The 20,249-nt window shown below is 39.6% G+C and overlaps 1 protein-coding gene across 1 annotated transcript in view; it reads left to right on the plus strand.

The window, feature by feature from the left end:
- Nucleotides 1-20,249, plus strand: part of LOC121556447 (mitogen-activated protein kinase kinase kinase 3-like) — a 184,291-nt gene that overhangs the window by 24,214 nt on the left and 139,828 nt on the right. The window contains exon 2 of the mRNA XM_045221430.1: nt 706-983. Coding sequence (XP_045077365.1) covers nt 965-983 — 19 coding nt within the window. The 5' untranslated portion in view covers nt 706-964. The remainder of the gene's footprint in view (nt 1-705; nt 984-20,249) is intronic.

Genomic DNA, 20,249 nt, shown 5'->3' on the forward strand with positions numbered 1-20,249 from the left:
CGCTTGGGATAGCAGATCCCTGCGCTGTGGGAGGCGCCATGGTTGTGCGTACAGGAGCAGGTACAATCTCCGCCAGTCATGGCTTCCCGGGCCAATGCGGGGCTATCAGGATGAGGGATAGACTGTTCGCTCTCACTCTGTCCAGAGTAGTGGGGATCAGGCCCACATACAGAAGCATGTCTGGCCACTTGTTGGGCAGCGCATCCACGCCTAGATGAGCGTTGTGATCTCTCATCGTGAAGAGCAGGCGACAGTGGGCGTTGTCCTGCGACGCGTACAGGTCGACGGCAGCCCTGCCGCAACGCCCCCACACCTCCTCGATGATTTTGGGATGAAATCGCCACTCCCCTGGCAGAGGGTTCCCTCGCAACAGTAAATCCGGAACTGAGTTAAATCTGCCTGGCACGCGTTGCTCTGAGAGACAACATATGTTCGCTGCTCTATAGCAAGATGTCTCTCGCCAGAGTGAAGTTGACGGGAGCGCGTTCCTCCTTGACATATTGTCCAACCTGACCAGGACATGTTGGCCCTGTAGGAATGGATGGAAGTGCTTGACGGCTTAGTAACACAGTGTAGAGGTCCAGAACATTGATGTGAGGACATGAGATGAGCAACTCCAATTGATATCAAATCAGCAAATCCCTTGTATTGAAATGTGGACCATGTAGTATGTACTTTAACCTGTGTTTTTGTTCTTTCTCTCAGGGTGAAGACTTTACCAGACCAGAGGAGTTGAGCTCAGAGTCAGAACAGAGGATTTGAGCTCAGAGTCGCCAGGCCAGAGGAGTTGAGCTCAGAGTCGCCAGGCCAGAGGAGTTGAGCTCAGAGTCGCCAGGCCAGAGGAGTTGAGCTCAGAGTCGCCAGGCCAGAGGAGTTGAGCTCAGAGCAGCCAGACCAGAGGAGTTGAGCTCAAAGCCGCCAGACCAGAGGAGTTGAGCTCTGAGTTCAACAAGATCACTTCCTGATGATGACAGTAAACATGGGTGAGTAGCATGAGAACTTACAGCACACACACACTCAGCCTGTTTCCCATGTTACACCATGCAGCAGCATTTAATCAGCCTTATGCCTCCCAACCACCAGGCCAGTCCAGGGGAAGCTGACCTTAGTGTACATTAGAGTGACCTGCAGAGAAAGGATCATAAACTGGCTGATGCATATCTGGCCTCTGTGGCATTCCTGTGTGATGACACTGACAATATGTAGTTTGGACTCTTAAATAGCTTACAGTGTTATGTACACAGGCCCATAGTCTACCCAGTAACATAGCATTATAGCATATAGATCTATGTTACTTATCTACCCAGTAGCATAGCAGTAGATATCTAGCTATATTACTATAGTCTACCCAGTAGCATAGCAGTAGATATCTAGCAATATTACTAATCTACCCAGTAGCATAGCAGTAGATATCTAGCTATATTACTATAGTCTACCCAGTAGCATAGCAGTAGATATCTAGCTATATTACTATAGTCTACCCAGTAGCATAGCAGTAGATATCTAGCTATATTACTAATCTACCCAGTAGCATAGCAGTAGATATCTAGCTATATTACTATAGTCTACCCAGTAGCATAGCAGTAGATATCTAGCTATATTACTATAGTCTACCCAGTAGCATAGCAGTAGATATCTAGCTATATTACTATAGTCTACCCAGTAGCATAGCAGTAGATATCTAGCAATATTACTAATCTACCCAGTAGCATAGCAGTAGATATCTAGCTATATTACTATAGTCTACCCAGTAGCATAGCAGTAGATATCTAGCTATATTACTATAGTCTACCCAGTAGCATAGCAGTAGTTTTCTAGCTATATTACTAATCTACCCAGTAGCATAGCAGTAGATATCTAGCTATATTACTAATCTACCCAGTAGCATAGCAGTAGATATCTAGCTATATTACTATAGTCTACCCAGTAGCATAGCAGTAGATATCTAGCTATATTACTATAGTCTACCCAGTAGCATAGCAGTAGATATCTAGCAATATTACTAATCTACCCAGTAGCATAGCAGTAGATATCTAGCTATATTACTATAGTCTACCCAGTAGCATAGCAGTAGATATCTAGCTATATTACTATAGTCTACCCAGTAGGATAGCAGTAGATATCTAGCTATATTACTATAGTCTACCCAGTAGCATAGCAGTAGATATCTAGCAATATTACTAATCTACCCAGTAGCATAGCAGTAGATATCTAGCTATATTACTATAGTCTACTCAGTAGCATAGCAGTAGATATCTAGCTATATTACTATAGTCTACCCAGTAGCATAGCAGTAGATATCTAGCTATATTACTATAGTCTACCCAGTAGGATAGCAGTAGATATCTAGCTATATTACTATAGTCTACCCAGTAGCATAGCAGTAGATATCTAGCAATATTACTAATCTACCCAGTAGCATAGCAGTAGATATCTAGCTATATTACTATAGTCTACCCAGTAGCATAGCAGTAGATATCTAGCTATATTACTATAGTCTACCCAGTAGCATAGCAGTAGATATCTAGCTATATTACTATAGTCTACCCAGTAGCATAGCAGTAGATATCTAGCAATATTACTAATCTACCCAGTAGCATAGCAGTAGATATCTAGCTATATTACTATTGTCTACCCAGTAGCATAGCAGTAGATATCTAGCTATATTACTATAGTCTACCCAGTAGCATAGCAGTAGATATCTAGCTATATTACTAATCTACCCAGTAGCATAGCAGTAGATATCTAGCTATATTACTATAGTCTTCCCAGTAGCATAGCAGTAGATATCTAGCTATGTTACTATAGTCTACCCAGTAGCATAGCAGTAGATATCTAGCTATGTTACTAATCTACCCAGTAACATAGCACTAGATATATATATGGGGGGCCAGTATGAATAAATAAAATATAATGTATGCACTCACTAACTGTAAATCGCTCTGGATAAATGACAAAAAAAAAATATATATATATATACATTTTTTTTTTGTCATTTATCCAGAGCGAATTACAGTTAGTGAGTGCATATATTATATTATATTTTTTCATACTGGCCCCCCGTGGGAATCGAACCCACAACCCTGGCGTTGCAAACGCCATGATCTACCAACATCCCTGCCGGCCATTCCCTCCCCTACCCTGGACGACGCTGGGCCAATTGTGCGCCGCCCCATGGGTCTCCCGGTCACGGCCGGCTACGACAGAGCCTATACTGCGATGCAGTGCCTTAGACCACTGCGCCACTCGGGAGGCTAAGATATCTAGCTATATTACTAATCTACCCAGTAGCATAGCAGTAGATATCTAGCTATATTACTAATCTACCCAGTAGCATAGCAGTAGATATCTAGCTATATTACTATAGTCTACCCAGTAGCATAGCAGTAGATATCTAGCAATATTACTAATCTACCCAGTAGCATAGCAGTAGATATCTAGCTATATTACTATAGTCTACCCAGTAGCATAGCAGTAGATATCTAGCTATATTACTATAGTCTACACAGTAGCATAGCAGTAGATATCTAGCTATATTACTATAGTCTACCCAGTAGCATAGCAGTAGATATCTAGCTATATTACTAATCTACCCAGTAGCATAGCAGTAGATATCTAGCTATATTACTATAGTCTACCCAGTAGCATAGCAGTAGATATCTAGCTATATTACTATAGTCTACCCAGTAGCATAGCAGTAGATATCTAGCTATATTACTAATCTACCCAGTAGCATAGCAGTAGATATCTAGCTATATTACTATAGTCTACCCAGTAGCATAGCAGTAGATATCTAGCTATATTACTATAGTCTACCCAGTAGCATAGCAGTAGATATCTAACTATATTACTATAGTCTACCCAGTAGTATAGCAGTAGATATCTAGCTATTTTACTATAGTCTACCCAGTAGCATAGCAGTAGATATCTAGCTATATTACTATTATGGATCAGTCTGCCTACCCATGTGAGAGACGCAGACTCGGTCTCAACCTTTAAGTCTTTACTGAAGACTTATCTCTTCAGTAGGTCATATGATTGAGTGTAGTCTGGCCCAGGAGTGTGAAGGTGAACGGAAAGGCTCTGGAGCAACGAACAGCCCTTGCTGTCTCTGCCGGGCCGGTTCCCCTCTCCACTGGGGTTCTCTGCCTCTAACCCTGTTGCAGGGGCTGAGTCACTGGCTTGCTGGTGCTCTTTCATGCCGTCCCTGGGAGGGGTGCGTCACTTGAGTGGGTTGAGTTACTGACGTGATCTTCCTGTCTGGGTTGGCGCCCCCCCTTGGTTTGTGCTGTGGTGGAGACCTCTGTGGGCTATACTCGGCCTTGTCTCAGGATTGTAAGTTGGTGGTTGAGGATATCCCTCTAGTGGTGCGGGGGCTGTGCTTTGGCAGAGTGGGTGGGGTTATATCCTTCCTGTTTGGCCCTGTCCGGGGTTTCTTCGGATGGGGCCACAGTGTCTCCGGACCGCTCCTGTCTCAGCCTCCAGTATTTATGCTGCAGTAGTTTATGTGTCGGGGGGCTGGGGTTAGTTGGTTATACCTGGAGTACTTCTCCTGTCTTATCCAGTGTCCTGTGTGAATTTAAGTATGCTCTCTCTAATTCTCTCGTTCTCTCTTTCTCTCTGAGAACCTGAGCCCTAGGACCATACGTCAGGACTACCGGGCATGATGACACCTTGCTGTCCCCAGTCCGCCTGGCCTTGCTGCTATTCCAGTTTCAACTGTTCTGCCTGCGGTTACGAAACCCCTACCTGTCCCAGACCTGCTGTTTTCAACTCTTAATGATCGGCTATGAAAAGCCAACTGAGAGACCTGAGCCCTAGGACCATACGTCGGGACTACCGGCCGTGGTGACTCCTTGCTGTCCCCAGTTCGCCTGGCCTTGCTGCTATTCCAGTTTCAACTGTTCTGCCTGCGGTTATGGAACCCCTACCTGTCCCAGACCTGCTGTTTTCAACTCTTAATGATCGGCTATGAAAAGCCAACTGAGATTTATTCCTGATTTATTATTTGACCATGCTTGTCACTTATGAACATTTTTGAACATCTTGGCATGGTTCTGTTATAATCTTCACCCGGCACAGCCAGAAGAGGACTGGCCACCCCTCATAGCCTGGTTCCTCTCTAGGTTTCTTCCTAGGTTTTCGCCTTTCTAGGGAGTTTTTCCTAGCCACCGTGCTTCTACACCTGCATTACTAGCTGTTTGGGGTTTTAGGCTGGGTTTCTGTACAGCACTTCGAGATATTAGCTGATGTAAGAAGGGCTATATAAAATAAAATTGAATTGAATTGAATTGAATATAGTCTACCCAGTAGCATAGCAGTAGATATCTAGATATATTACTAATCTACCCAGTAGCATAGCAGTAGATATCTAGCTATATTACTATAGTCTACCCAGTAGCATAGCAGTAGATATCTAGCTATATTACTATAGTCTACCCAGTAGCATAGCAGTAGTTTTCTAGCTATATTACTAATCTACCCAGTAGCATAGCAGTAGATATCTAGCTATATTACTAATCTACCCAGTAGCATAGCAGTAGATATCTAGCTATATTACTATAGTCTACCCAGTAGCATAGCAGTAGATATCTAGCTATATTACTAATCTACCCAGTAGCATAGCAGTAGATATCTAGCTATATTACTATAGTCTACCCAGTAGCATAGCAGTAGATATCTAGCTATATTACTATAGTCTACCCAGTAGCATAGCAGTAGATATCTAGCAATATTACTAATCTACCCAGTAGCATAGCAGTAGATATCTAGCTATATTACTATAGTCTACCCAGTAGCATAGCAGTAGATATCTAGCTATATTACTATAGTCTACCCAGTAGCATAGCAGTAGATATCTAGCTATATTACTATAGTCTACCCAGTAGCATAGCAGTAGATATCTAGCTATATTACTATAGTCTACCCAGTAGCATAGCAGTAGATATCTAGCAATATTACTAATCTACCCAGTAGCATAGCAGTAGATATCTAGCTATATTACTATAGTCTACCCAGTAGCATAGCAGTAGATATCTAGCTATATTACTATAGTCTACCCAGTAGCATAGCAGTAGATATCTAGCTATATTACTATAGTCTACCCAGTAGCATAGCAGTAGATATCTAGCAATATTACTAATCTACCCAGTAGCATAGCAGTAGATATCTAGCTATATTACTATAGTCTACCCAGTAGCATAGCAGTAGATATCTAGCTATATTACTATTGTCTACCCAGTAGCATAGCAGTAGTTTTCTAGCTATATTACTAATCTACCCAGTAGCATAGCAGTAGATATCTAGCTATATTACTAATCTACCCAGTAGCATAGCAGTAGATATCTAGCTATATTACTATAGTCTACCCAGTAGCATAGCAGTAGATATCTAGCTATATTACTAATCTACCCAGTAGCATAGCAGTAGATATCTAGCTATATTACTATAGTCTACCCAGTAGCATAGCAGTAGATATCTAGCTATATTACTAATCTACCCAGTAGCATAGCAGTAGATATCTAGCTATATTACTATAGTCTACCCAGTAGCATAGCAGTAGATATCTAGCTATATTACTATAGTCTACCCAGTAGCATAGCAGTAGATATCTAGCTATATTACTAATCTACCCAGTAGCATAGCAGTAGATATCTAGCTATATTACTATAGTCTACCCAGTAGCATAGCAGTAGATATCTAGCTATATTACTATAGTCTACCCAGTAGCATAGCAGTAGATATCTAGCTATATTACTAATCTACCCAGTAGCATAGCAGTAGATATCTAGCTATATTACTAATCTACCCAGTAGCATAGCAGTAGATATCTAGCTATATTACTATAGTCTACCCAGTAGCATAGCAGTAGATATCTAGCTATATTACTATAGTCTACCCAGTAGCATAGCAGTAGATATCTAGCTATATTACTATAGTCTACCCAGTAGCATAGCAGTAGATATCTAGCTATATTACTAATCTACCCAGTAGCATAGCAGTAGATATCTAGCTATATTACTAATCTACCCAGTAGCATAGCAGTAGATATCTAGCTATATTACTATAGTCTACCCAGTAGCATAGCAGTAGATATCTAGCTATATTACTAATCTACCCAGTAGCATAGCAGTAGATATCTAGCTATATTACTAATCTACCCAGTAGCATAGCAGTAGATATCTAGCTATATTACTATAGTCTACCCAGTAGCATAGCAGTAGATATCTAGCTATATTACTATAGTCTACCCAGTAGCATAGCAGTAGATATCTAGCTATATTACTATAGTCTACCCAGTAGCATAGCAGTAGATATCTAGCTATATTACTAATCTACCCAGTAGCATAGCAGTAGATATCTAGCTATATTACTAATCTACCCAGTAGCATAGCAGTAGATATCTAGCTATATTACTAATCTACCCAGTAGCATAGCAGTAGATATCTAGCTATATTACTATAGTCTACCCAGTAGCATAGCAGTAGATATCTAGCTATATTACTATAGTCTACCCAGTAGCATAGCAGTAGATATCTAGCTATATTACTAATCTACCCAGTAGCATAGCAGTAGATATCTAGCTATATTACTATAGTCTACCCAGTAGCATAGCAGTAGATATCTAGCTATATTACTATAGTCTACCCAGTAGCATAGCAGTAGATATCTAGCTATATTACTATAGTCTACCCAGTAGCATAGCAGTAGATATCTAGCTATATTACTAATCTACCCAGTAGCATAGCAGTAGATATCTAGCTATATTACTAATCTACCCAGTAGCATAGCAGTAGATATCTAGCTATATTACTATAGTCTACCCAGTAGCATAGCAGTAGATATCTAGCTATATTACTAATCTACCCAGTAGCATAGCAGTAGATATCTAGCTATATTACTAATCTACCCAGTAGCATAGCAGTAGATATCTAGCTATATTACTATAGTCTACCCAGTAGCATAGCAGTAGATATCTAGCTATATTACTAATCTACCCAGTAGCATAGCAGTAGATATCTAGCTATATTACTATAGTCTACCCAGTAGCATAGCAGTAGATATCTAGCTATATTACTAATCTACCAAGTAGCATAGCAGTAGATATCTAGCTATATTACTATAGTCTACCCAGTAGCATAGCAGTAGATATCTAGCTATATTACTATTCTACCCAGTAGCATAGCAGTAGATATCTAGCTGTATTACTATAGTCTACCCAGTAGCATAGCAGTAGTTTTCTAGCTGTATTACTATAGTCTACCCAGTAGCATAGCAGTAGATATCTAGCTATATTACTATAGTCTACCCAGTAGCATAGCAGTAGATATCTAGCTATATTACTATAGTCTACCCAGTAGCATAGCAGTAGATATCTAGCAATATTACTAATCTACCCAGTAGCATAGCAGTAGATATCTAGCTATATTACTATAGTCTACCCAGTAGCATAGCAGTAGATATCTAGCTATATTACTATAGTCTACCCAGTAGCATAGCAGTAGATATCTAGCTATATTACTATAGTCTACCCAGTAGCATAGCAGTAGATATCTAGCAATATTACTAATCTACCCAGTAGCATAGCAGTAGATATCTAGCTATATTACTATAGTCTACCCAGTAGCATAGCAGTAGATATCTAGCTATATTACTATTGTCTACCCAGTAGCATAGCAGTAGTTTTCTAGCTATATTACTAATCTACCCAGTAGCATAGCAGTAGATATCTAGCTATATTACTAATCTACCCAGTAGCATAGCAGTAGATATCTAGCTATATTACTATAGTCTACCCAGTAGCATAGCAGTAGATATCTAGCAATATTACTAATCTACCCAGTAGCATAGCAGTAGATATCTAGCTATATTACTATAGTCTACCCAGTAGCATAGCAGTAGATATCTAGCTATATTACTATAGTCTACCCAGTAGCATAGCAGTAGATATCTAGCTATATTACTATAGTCTACCCAGTAGCATAGCAGTAGATATCTAGCAATATTACTAATCTACCCAGTAGCATAGCAGTAGATATCTAGCTATATTACTATAGTCTACCCAGTAGCATAGCAGTAGATATCTAGCTATATTACTATTGTCTACCCAGTAGCATAGCAGTAGTTTTCTAGCTATATTACTAATCTACCCAGTAGCATAGCAGTAGATATCTAGCTATATTACTAATCTACCCAGTAGCATAGCAGTAGATATCTAGCTATATTACTATAGTCTACCCAGTAGCATAGCAGTAGATATCTAGCTATATTACTAATCTACCCAGTAGCATAGCAGTAGATATCTAGCTATATTACTATAGTCTACCCAGTAGCATAGCAGTAGATATCTAGCTATATTACTAATCTACCCAGTAGCATAGCAGTAGATATCTAGCTATATTACTATAGTCTACCCAGTAGCATAGCAGTAGATATCTAGCTATATTACTATAGTCTACCCAGTAGCATAGCAGTAGATATCTAGCTATATTACTAATCTACCCAGTAGCATAGCAGTAGATATCTAGCTATATTACTATAGTCTACCCAGTAGCATAGCAGTAGATATCTAGCTATATTACTATAGTCTACCCAGTAGCATAGCAGTAGATATCTAGCTATATTACTATAGTCTACCCAGTAGCATAGCAGTAGATATCTAGCTATATTACTAATCTACCCAGTAGCATAGCAGTAGATATCTAGCTATATTACTAATCTACCCAGTAGCATAGCAGTAGATATCTAGCTGTATTACTAATCTACCCAGTAGCATAGCAGTAGATATCTAGCTATATTACTATAGTCTACCCAGTAGCATAGCAGTAGATATCTAGCTATATTACTATAGTCTACCCAGTAGCATAGCAGTAGATATCTAGCTATATTACTAATCTACCCAGTAGCATAGCAGTAGATATCTAGCTATATTACTAATCTACCCAGTAGCATAGCAGTAGATATCTAGCTATATTACTAATCTACCCAGTAGCATAGCAGTAGATATCTAGCTATATTACTATAGTCTACCCAGTAGCATAGCAGTAGATATCTAGCTATATTACTAATCTACCCAGTAGCATAGCAGTAGATATCTAGCTATATTACTAATCTACCCAGTAGCATAGCAGTAGATATCTAGCTATATTACTATAGTCTACCCAGTAGCATAGCAGTAGATATCTAGCTATATTACTATAGTCTACCCAGTAGCATAGCAGTAGATATCTAGCTATATTACTAATCTACCCAGTAGCATAGCAGTAGATATCTAGCTATATTACTAATCTACCCAGTAGCATAGCAGTAGATATCTAGCTATATTACTATAGTCTACCCAGTAGCATAGCAGTAGATATCTAGCTATATTACTAATCTACCCAGTAGCATAGCAGTAGATATCTAGCTATATTACTAATCTACCCAGTAGCATAGCAGTAGATATCTAGCTATATTACTATAGTCTACCCAGTAGCATAGCAGTAGATATCTAGCTATATTACTAATCTACCCAGTAGCATAGCAGTAGATATCTAGCTATATTACTAATCTACCCAGTAGCATAGCAGTAGATATCTAGCTATATTACTATAGTCTACCCAGTAGCATAGCAGTAGATATCTAGCTATATTACTATAGTCTACCCAGTAGCATAGCAGTAGATATCTAGCTATATTACTATAGTCTACCCAGTAGCATAGCAGTAGATATCTAGCTATATTACTAATCTACCCAGTAGCATAGCAGTAGATATCTAGCTATATTACTAATCTACCCAGTAGCATAGCAGTAGATATCTAGCTATATTACTAATCTACCCAGTAGCATAGCAGTAGATATCTAGCTATATTACTATAGTCTACCCAGTAGCATAGCAGTAGATATCTAGCTATATTACTAATCTACCCAGTAGCATAGCAGTAGATATCTAGCTATATTACTAATCTACCCAGTAGCATAGCAGTAGATATCTAGCTATATTACTATAGTCTACCCAGTAGCATAGCAGTAGATATCTAGCTATATTACTATAGTCTACCCAGTAGCATAGCAGTAGATATCTAGCTATATTACTATAGTCTACCCAGTAGCATAGCAGTAGATATCTAGCTATATTACTAATCTACCCAGTAGCATAGCAGTAGATATCTAGCTATATTACTAATCTACCCAGTAGCATAGCAGTAGATATCTAGCTATATTACTAATCTACCCAGTAGCATAGCAGTAGATATCTAGCTATATTACTATAGTCTACCCAGTAGCATAGCAGTAGATATCTAGCTATATTACTATAGTCTACCCAGTAGCATAGCAGTAGATATCTAGCTATATTACTAATCTACCCAGTAGCATAGCAGTAGATATCTAGCTATATTACTATAGTCTACCCAGTAGCATAGCAGTAGATATCTAGCTATATTACTATAGTCTACCCAGTAGCATAGCAGTAGATATCTAGCTATATTACTATAGTCTACCCAGTAGCATAGCAGTAGATATCTAGCTATATTACTAATCTACCCAGTAGCATAGCAGTAGATATCTAGCTATATTACTAATCTACCCAGTAGCATAGCAGTAGATATCTAGCTATATTACTATAGTCTACCCAGTAGCATAGCAGTAGATATCTAGCTATATTACTAATCTACCCAGTAGCATAGCAGTAGATATCTAGCTATATTACTAATCTACCCAGTAGCATAGCAGTAGATATCTAGCTATATTACTATAGTCTACCCAGTAGCATAGCAGTAGATATCTAGCTATATTACTAATCTACCCAGTAGCATAGCAGTAGATATCTAGCTATATTACTATAGTCTACCCAGTAGCATAGCAGTAGATATCTAGCTATATTACTAATCTACCAAGTAGCATAGCAGTAGATATCTAGCTATATTACTATAGTCTACCCAGTAGCATAGCAGTAGATATCTAGCTATATTACTATTCTACCCAGTAGCATAGCAGTAGATATCTAGCTGTATTACTATAGTCTACCCAGTAGCATAGCAGTAGTTTTCTAGCTGTATTACTATAGTCTACCCAGTAGCATAGCAGTAGATATCTAGCTATATTACTATAGTCTACCCAGTAGCATAGCAGTAGATATCTAGCTATATTACTATAGTCTACCCAGTAGCATAGCAGTAGATATCTAGCAATATTACTAATCTACCCAGTAGCATAGCAGTAGATATCTAGCTATATTACTATAGTCTACCCAGTAGCATAGCAGTAGATATCTAGCTATATTACTATAGTCTACCCAGTAGCATAGCAGTAGATATCTAGCTATATTACTATAGTCTACCCAGTAGCATAGCAGTAGATATCTAGCAATATTACTAATCTACCCAGTAGCATAGCAGTAGATATCTAGCTATATTACTATAGTCTACCCAGTAGCATAGCAGTAGATATCTAGCTATATTACTATTGTCTACCCAGTAGCATAGCAGTAGTTTTCTAGCTATATTACTAATCTACCCAGTAGCATAGCAGTAGATATCTAGCTATATTACTAATCTACCCAGTAGCATAGCAGTAGATATCTAGCTATATTACTATAGTCTACCCAGTAGCATAGCAGTAGATATCTAGCTATATTACTATAGTCTACCCAGTAGCATAGCAGTAGATATCTAGCTATATTACTAATCTACCCAGTAGCATAGCAGTAGATATCTAGCTATATTACTATAGTCTACCCAGTAGCATAGCAGTAGATATCTAGCTATATTACTATAGTCTACCCAGTAGCATAGCAGTAGATATCTAGCTATATTACTAATCTACCCAGTAGCATAGCAGTAGATATCTAGCTATATTACTAATCTACCCAGTAGCATAGCAGTAGATATCTAGCTATATTACTATAGTCTACCCAGTAGCATAGCAGTAGATATCTAGCTATATTACTATAGTCTACCCAGTAGCATAGCAGTAGATATCTAGCTATATTACTAATCTACCCAGTAGCATAGCAGTAGATATCTAGCTATATTACTAATCTACCCAGTAGCATAGCAGTAGATATCTAGCTATATTACTATAGTCTACCCAGTAGCATAGCAGTAGATATCTAGCTATATTACTATAGTCTACCCAGTAGCATAGCAGTAGATATCTAGCTATATTACTATAGTCTACCCAGTAGCATAGCAGTAGATATCTAGCTATATTACTATAGTCTACCCAGTAGCATAGCAGTAGATATCTAGCTATATTACTAATCTACCCAGTAGCATAGCAGTAGATATCTAGCTATATTACTAATCTACCCAGTAGCATAGCAGTAGATATCTAGCTATATTACTATAGTCTACCCAGTAGCATAGCAGTAGATATCTAGCTATATTACTAATCTACCCAGTAGCATAGCAGTAGATATCTAGCTATATTACTAATCTACCCAGTAGCATAGCAGTAGATATCTAGCTATATTACTATAGTCTACCCAGTAGCATAGCAGTAGATATCTAGCTATATTACTATAGTCTACCCAGTAGCATAGCAGTAGATATCTAGCTATATTACTATAGTCTACCCAGTAGCATAGCAGTAGATATCTAGCTATATTACTAATCTACCCAGTAGCATAGCAGTAGATATCTAGCTATATTACTATAGTCTACCCAGTAGCATAGCAGTAGATATCTAGCTATATTACTATAGTCTACCCAGTAGCATAGCAGTAGATATCTAGCTATATTACTAATCTACCCAGTAGCATAGCAGTAGATATCTAGCTATATTACTATAGTCTACCCAGTAGCATAGCAGTAGATATCTAGCTATATTACTATAGTCTACCCAGTAGCATAGCAGTAGATATCTAGCTATATTACTATAGTCTACCCAGTAGCATAGCAGTAGATATCTAGCTATATTACTAATCTACCCAGTAGCATAGCAGTAGATATCTAGCTATATTACTAATCTACCCAGTAGCATAGCAGTAGATATCTAGCTATATTACTATAGTCTACCCAGTAGCATAGCAGTAGATATCTAGCTATATTACTAATCTACCCAGTAGCATAGCAGTAGATATCTAGCTATATTACTATAGTCTACCCAGTAGCATAGCAGTAGATATCTAGCTATATTACTAATCTACCAAGTAGCATAGCAGTAGATATCTAGCTATATTACTATAGTCTACCCAGTAGCATAGCAGTAGATATCTAGCTATATTACTATTCTACCCAGTAGCATAGCAGTAGATATCTAGCTGTATTACTATAGTCTACCCAGTAGCATAGCAGTAGTTTTCTAGCTGTATTACTATAGTCTACCCAGTAGCATAGCAGTAGATATCTAGCTATATTACTAATCTACCCAGTAGCATAGCAGTAGATATCTAGCTATATTACTAATCTACCCAGTAGCATAGCAGTAGATATCTAGCTATATTACTAATCTACCCAGTAGCATAGCAGTAGATATCTAGCTATATTACTAATCTACCCAGTAGCATAGCAGTAGATATCTAGCTATATTACTAATCTACCCAGTAGCATAGCAGTAGATATCTAGCTATATTACTATAGTCTACCCAGTAGCATAGCAGTAGATATATATCTAGCTATATTACTAATCTACCCAGTAGCATAGCAGTAGATATCTAGCTATATTACTAATCTATCCAGTAGCATAGCAGTAGATATCTAGCTATATTACTATAGTCTACCCAGTAGCATAGCAGTAGATATCTAGCTATATTACTAATCTACCCAGTAGCATAGCAGTAGATATCTAGCTATATTACTAATCTATCCAGTAGCATAGCAGTAGATATCTAGCTATATTACTATAGTCTACCCAGTAGCATAGCAGTAGATATCTAGCTATATTACTAATCTACCCAGTAGCATAGCAGTAGATATCTAGCTATATTACTAATCTATCCAGTAGCATAGCAGTAGATATCTAGCTATATTACTATAGTTTACCCAGTAGCATAGCAGTAGATATCTAGCTATATTACTATAGTCTACCCAGTAGCATAGCAGTAGATATCTAGCTATATTACTAATCTACCCAGTAGCATAGCAGTAGATATCTAGCTATATTACTAATCTACCCAGTAGCATAGCAGTAGATATCTAGCTATATTACTAATCTACCCAGTAGCATAGCAGTAGATATCTAGCTATATTACTATAGTCTACCCAGTAGCATAGCAGTAGATATCTAGCTATATTACTATAGTCTACCCAGTAGCATAGCAGTAGATATCTAGCTGTATTACTATAGTCTACCCAGTAGCATAGCAGTAGATATCTAGCTATATTACTATAGTCTACCCAGTAGCATAGCAGTAGATATCTAGCTATATTACTATAGTCTACCCAGTAGCATAGCAGTAGATATCTAGCTATATTACTATAGTCTACCCAGTAGCATAGCAGTAGATATCTAGCTATATTACTAATGTACCCAGTAGCATAGCAGTAGATATCTAGCTATGTTACTAGTCTACCCAGTAGCATAGCAGTAGATATCTAGCTATGTTACTTAGCAGTCAAATATGCAGTAGATATTTAGCTATACTACCGTTCAAAAGTTTGGGCTCACTTAGAAATGTCCTTGTTTTCGAAAGAAAATCAGTTTTTTTGTCTATTAAAATAACATCAAATTGATCAGAAATACAGTGTAGACATTGTTAATGTTGTAAATGGCTATTGTAGCTGGAAACAGCAGATTTTTTATGGAATATCTACAGTGAGGTGAAAAAAGTATTTGATCCCCTGCTGATTTTGTACGTTTGCCCACTAACAAAGACATGATCAGTCTATAATTTTAATGGTAGGTTTATTTGAACAGTGAGAGACAGAATAACAACAAAAAAATCCAGAAAAACGCATGTCAAAAATGTTATCAATTGATTTGCATTTTAATGAGGGAAATAAGTATTTGACCCCCTCTCAATCAGAAAGATTTCTGGCTCCCAGGTGTCTTTTATACAGGTAACGAGCTGAGATTAGGAGCACACTCTTAAAGGGAGTGCTCCTAATCTCAGTTTGTTACCTGTATAAAAGAAACCTGTCCACAGAAGTAATCAATCAATCAGATTCCAAACTCTCCACCGTGGCCAAGACCAACGAGTTCTCCAAGGATGTCAGGGACAAGATTGTAGACCTACACAAGGCTGAAATGGGCTACAAGACCATCGCCAAGCAGCTTGGTGAGAAGGTGACATCAGTTGGTGCGATTATTCGCAAATTGAAGAAACACAAAATAACTGTCAATCTCCCTCGGCCTGGGGCTCCATGCAAGATCTCACCTCGTGGAGTTGCAATGATCATGAGAACGGTGAGGAATCAGCCCAGAACTACACGGGAGGATCTTGTCAATGATCTCAAGGCAGCTGGGACCATAGTCACCAAGAAAACAATTGGTAACACACTACGCCGTGAAGGACTGAAATCCTGCAGCGCCCGCAAGGTCCCCCCTGCTCAAGAAAGCACATATACAGGCCCGTCTGAAGTTTGCCAATGAACATCTGAATGATTCAGAGGAGAACTGGGTGAAAGTGTTGTGGTCAGATGAGACCAAAATCGAGCTCTTTGGCATCAACTCAACTCGCCGTGTTTGGAGGAGGAGGAATGCTACCTATGACCCCAAGAACACCATCCCCACCGTCAAACATGGAGGTGGAAACATTATGCTTTGGGGGTGTTTTTCTGCTAAGGGGACAGGACAACTTCATCGCATCAAAGGGACGATGGACGGGGCCATGTACCGTCAAATCTAGGGTGAGAACCTCCTTCCCTCAGCCAGGGCATTTAAGATGGGTCATGGATGGGTATTCCAGCATGACAATGACCCAAAACATATGGCCAAGGACACAAAGGAGTGGCTCAAGAAGAAGCACATTAAGGTCCTGGAGTGGCCTAGCCAGTCTCCAGACCTTAATCCCATAGAAAATCTGTGGAGGGAGCTGAAGGTTCGAGTTGCCAAACGTCAGCCTCGAAACCTTAATGACTTGGAGAAGATCTGCAAAGAGGAGTGGGACAAAATCCCTCCTGAGATGTGTGCAAACCTGGTGGCCAACTACAAGAAACGTCTGACCTCTGTGATTGCCAACAAGGGTTTTGCCACCAAGTACTAAGTCATGTTTTGCAGAGGGGTCAAATACTTATTTCCCTCATTAAAATGCAAATCAATTTATAACATTTTTTACATGCATTTTTCTGGATTCTTTTGTTGTTATTCTGTCTCTCACTGTTCAAATAAACTTACCATTAAAATTATAGACTGATCATTTCTTTGTCAGTGGGCAAACGTACAAAATCAGCAGGGGATCAAATACTTTTTCCCTCACTGTACATAGGCGTACAGAGGCCCATTATCAGCAACCATCAGTCCTGTGTTCCAATGGCACATTGTGTTTGCTAATCCAAGTTTATCATTTTAAAAGGCTAATTGATCATTCTAAAACCCTTTTGCAATTATGTTAGCACAGCTGAAAACTGTTGTGCTGATTAAAGAAGCAATACAACTGGCCTTCTTGAGACTAGTTGAGTATCTGGAGCATCAGCAATTGCGGGTTCGATTACAGGCTCAAAATGGCCAGAAACGAATAACTTTCTTCTGAAACTCGTCAGTCTATTCTTGTTCTGAGAAATGAAGGCTATTCCATGCGAGAAATTGTCAAGAAACTGAAGATCTCGTACAACGCTGTGTACTACTCCCTTCACAGAACAGCGCAAACTGTCTCTAACCAGAATAGAAAGAGGAGTGGGAGGCCCCGGTGCACAACTGATCAAGAGGACAAATACATTAGTGTCTAGTTTGAGAAACAGGCGCCTCACAGGTCCTCAACTGGCAGCTTCATTAAATAGTACCCGCAAAACACCAGTCTCAACGTCAACAGTGAAGAGGCGACTCCGGGATGCTGACCTTCTAGGCAGAGTTGCAAAGAAAAAGCCATATCTCAGACTGGCCAATAAAAATAAAAGATTAATAAACAGACAGGCAGGGTTGAGGTTGAGTTGATGTCTGTCTACAGGCCTAGTACAGATGCAAAGTTTGGTAACAGAATGACGGCACCAACAGCACAAAACATCATTCTGCTACCAAACTTTGCATCTGTACTAGGCCTGTAGACAGACATCAACTCAACCTCAACCCTGCCTGTCTGTTTCTGTCAGTGCAGGGCTGTTAATAACAGCAACAGTGTGGGTGGGGCTGGAGTATGCTGTGACTTTACCCCCCCCTGCCCCCCCCTCCCCCCCCTCAATCGCCACAGGCACTTTGGTTCAGTTAATCAGAGTAAAAAGAAACCTTTATCTGTTAGAGATAATCTGAACTAAATCACTATGTTCTTGAAATCTGTCTGTTGGTTTTAAAGGTACATCGATTTCTATTTCCCTTTGAATAGCTTAACCATAAAGCTACATGCTGTATTCAAAGCTCTTGCTTTCTGTTTTACATGCAGTGTTTGATCCTTGGTCTACAAAACCCCATCCGATATTTGTGGAGCCAGTTCGTGATCAAAAACAGAGCTACAGTACAGCTTTAGACCCTGAGCCCCAAGGGCATGACATCAGTTTGTTTGACTGTTGCAAAGCTGGTTGGGAACAACTTCCGTCTCGCTTCCGCATTGTCTCCGTGCTGCTGTGCTGTTTGTTGCTACTTGGCTACCTGCCAAACTATTCACGTTTTACTTTTAATAAACGTTTAATCAATCTCTGTGTTCAACAAATTTACCAACTTTTTAGTTTTGTCCTCACTCATCTTTTTTCGTTAAACTTTTTCACCCCGGACGTTTTATCCCGAGACAGAAGAGTCATTTTCCTGTGCGTTTTTGCTGCCAACTTTACTTTATTTTCCTTTTTCCATCGCAACTTTTTTCCCTCATTCAACTTTTTCACTCCGGACGCTTTATCTGGACATGGTTCGTCAACATCTTCAACAGCCGAAGCTAAGTAGTAACATTAACATGATGTCTTCTAATTGCAGTCGCTGTACTCATAATATACAGGAGAACGATCGCCTTACGGCGAGAATAGCTGTGCTACAAGCCCAGCTTCAGACGCAATCGTTAGGCAAGGGTAATTTCAGTGTAGGAAAGGAAGAAACAGCGTCTGTGCCACCAGTAAGTACAGATAGTAACGTTAGTATAAATCCCCCCGCACAGTCCCCGCAGCCGGACAACTTTCTCATGGCTTCTGGAGGGAAATACTGTCGGAATGCTCAACCGGTGTTGCTCATTCAGCCGACAGAAACTTTCAACCGGTTTTCCCCATTATGTAGCGAGTCGGAGTCTGAGTCTGAGTCTTCTCTTGTCTCTACTCCTCCCGTTACGGGGTCTGAGACGCCGAAGGCTCCCACCATTAGCTCTGACAAATTGAAAACCTTAGTCATTGGCGACTCCATTACCCGCAGTATTAGACTTAAAACGAATCACCCAGCGATCATACACTGTTTACCAGGGGGCAGGGCTACCGACGTTAAGGCTAATCTAAAGATGGTGCTGGCTAAAGCTAAAACTGGCGAGTGTAGAGAGTATAGAGATATTGTTATCCACGTCGGCACCAACGATGTTAGGATGAAACAGTCAGAGGTCACCAAGTGCAACATAGCTTCAGCGTGTAAATCAGCTAGAAAGATGTGTCGGCATCGAGTAATTGTCTCTGGCCCCCTCCCAGTTAGGGGGAGTGACGAGCTCTACAGCAGAGTCTCAGCACTCAATCGCTGGTTGAAAACTGTTTTCTGCCCCTCCCAAAAGATAGAATTTGTAGATAATTGGCCCTCTTTCTGGGACTCACCCACAAACAGGACCAAGCCTGACCTGCTGAGGAGTGACGGACTCCATCCTAGCTGGAGGGGTGCTCTCATCTTATCTACCAACATAGATAGGGCTCTAACTCCTCTAGCCCCACAGTGAAATAGGGTGCAGGCCAGGCAGCAGGCTGTTAGCCAACCTGCCAGCTTAGTGGAGTCTGCCAATAGCACAGTCAGTGTAGTCAGCTCAGCCATACCCATTGAGACTGTGTCTGTGCCTCGACCTAGGTTGGGCAAAACTAAACATGGCGGTGTTCACCCTAGCAATCTTATTAGGATAAAGACCTCCTCCATTCCTGCCATTATTGAAAGAGATCGTGATACCTCACATCTCAAAATAGGGTTACTTAATGTTAGATCCCTCACTTCAAAGGCAGTCATAGTCAATGAACTAATCACTGATCATAATCTTGATGTGATTGGCCTGACTGAAACATGGCTTAAGC

Source organism: Coregonus clupeaformis, chromosome 7 (genome assembly GCF_020615455.1).
Source record: "Coregonus clupeaformis isolate EN_2021a chromosome 7, ASM2061545v1, whole genome shotgun sequence".
Lineage (NCBI taxonomy): Eukaryota > Metazoa > Chordata > Actinopteri > Salmoniformes > Salmonidae > Coregonus > Coregonus clupeaformis.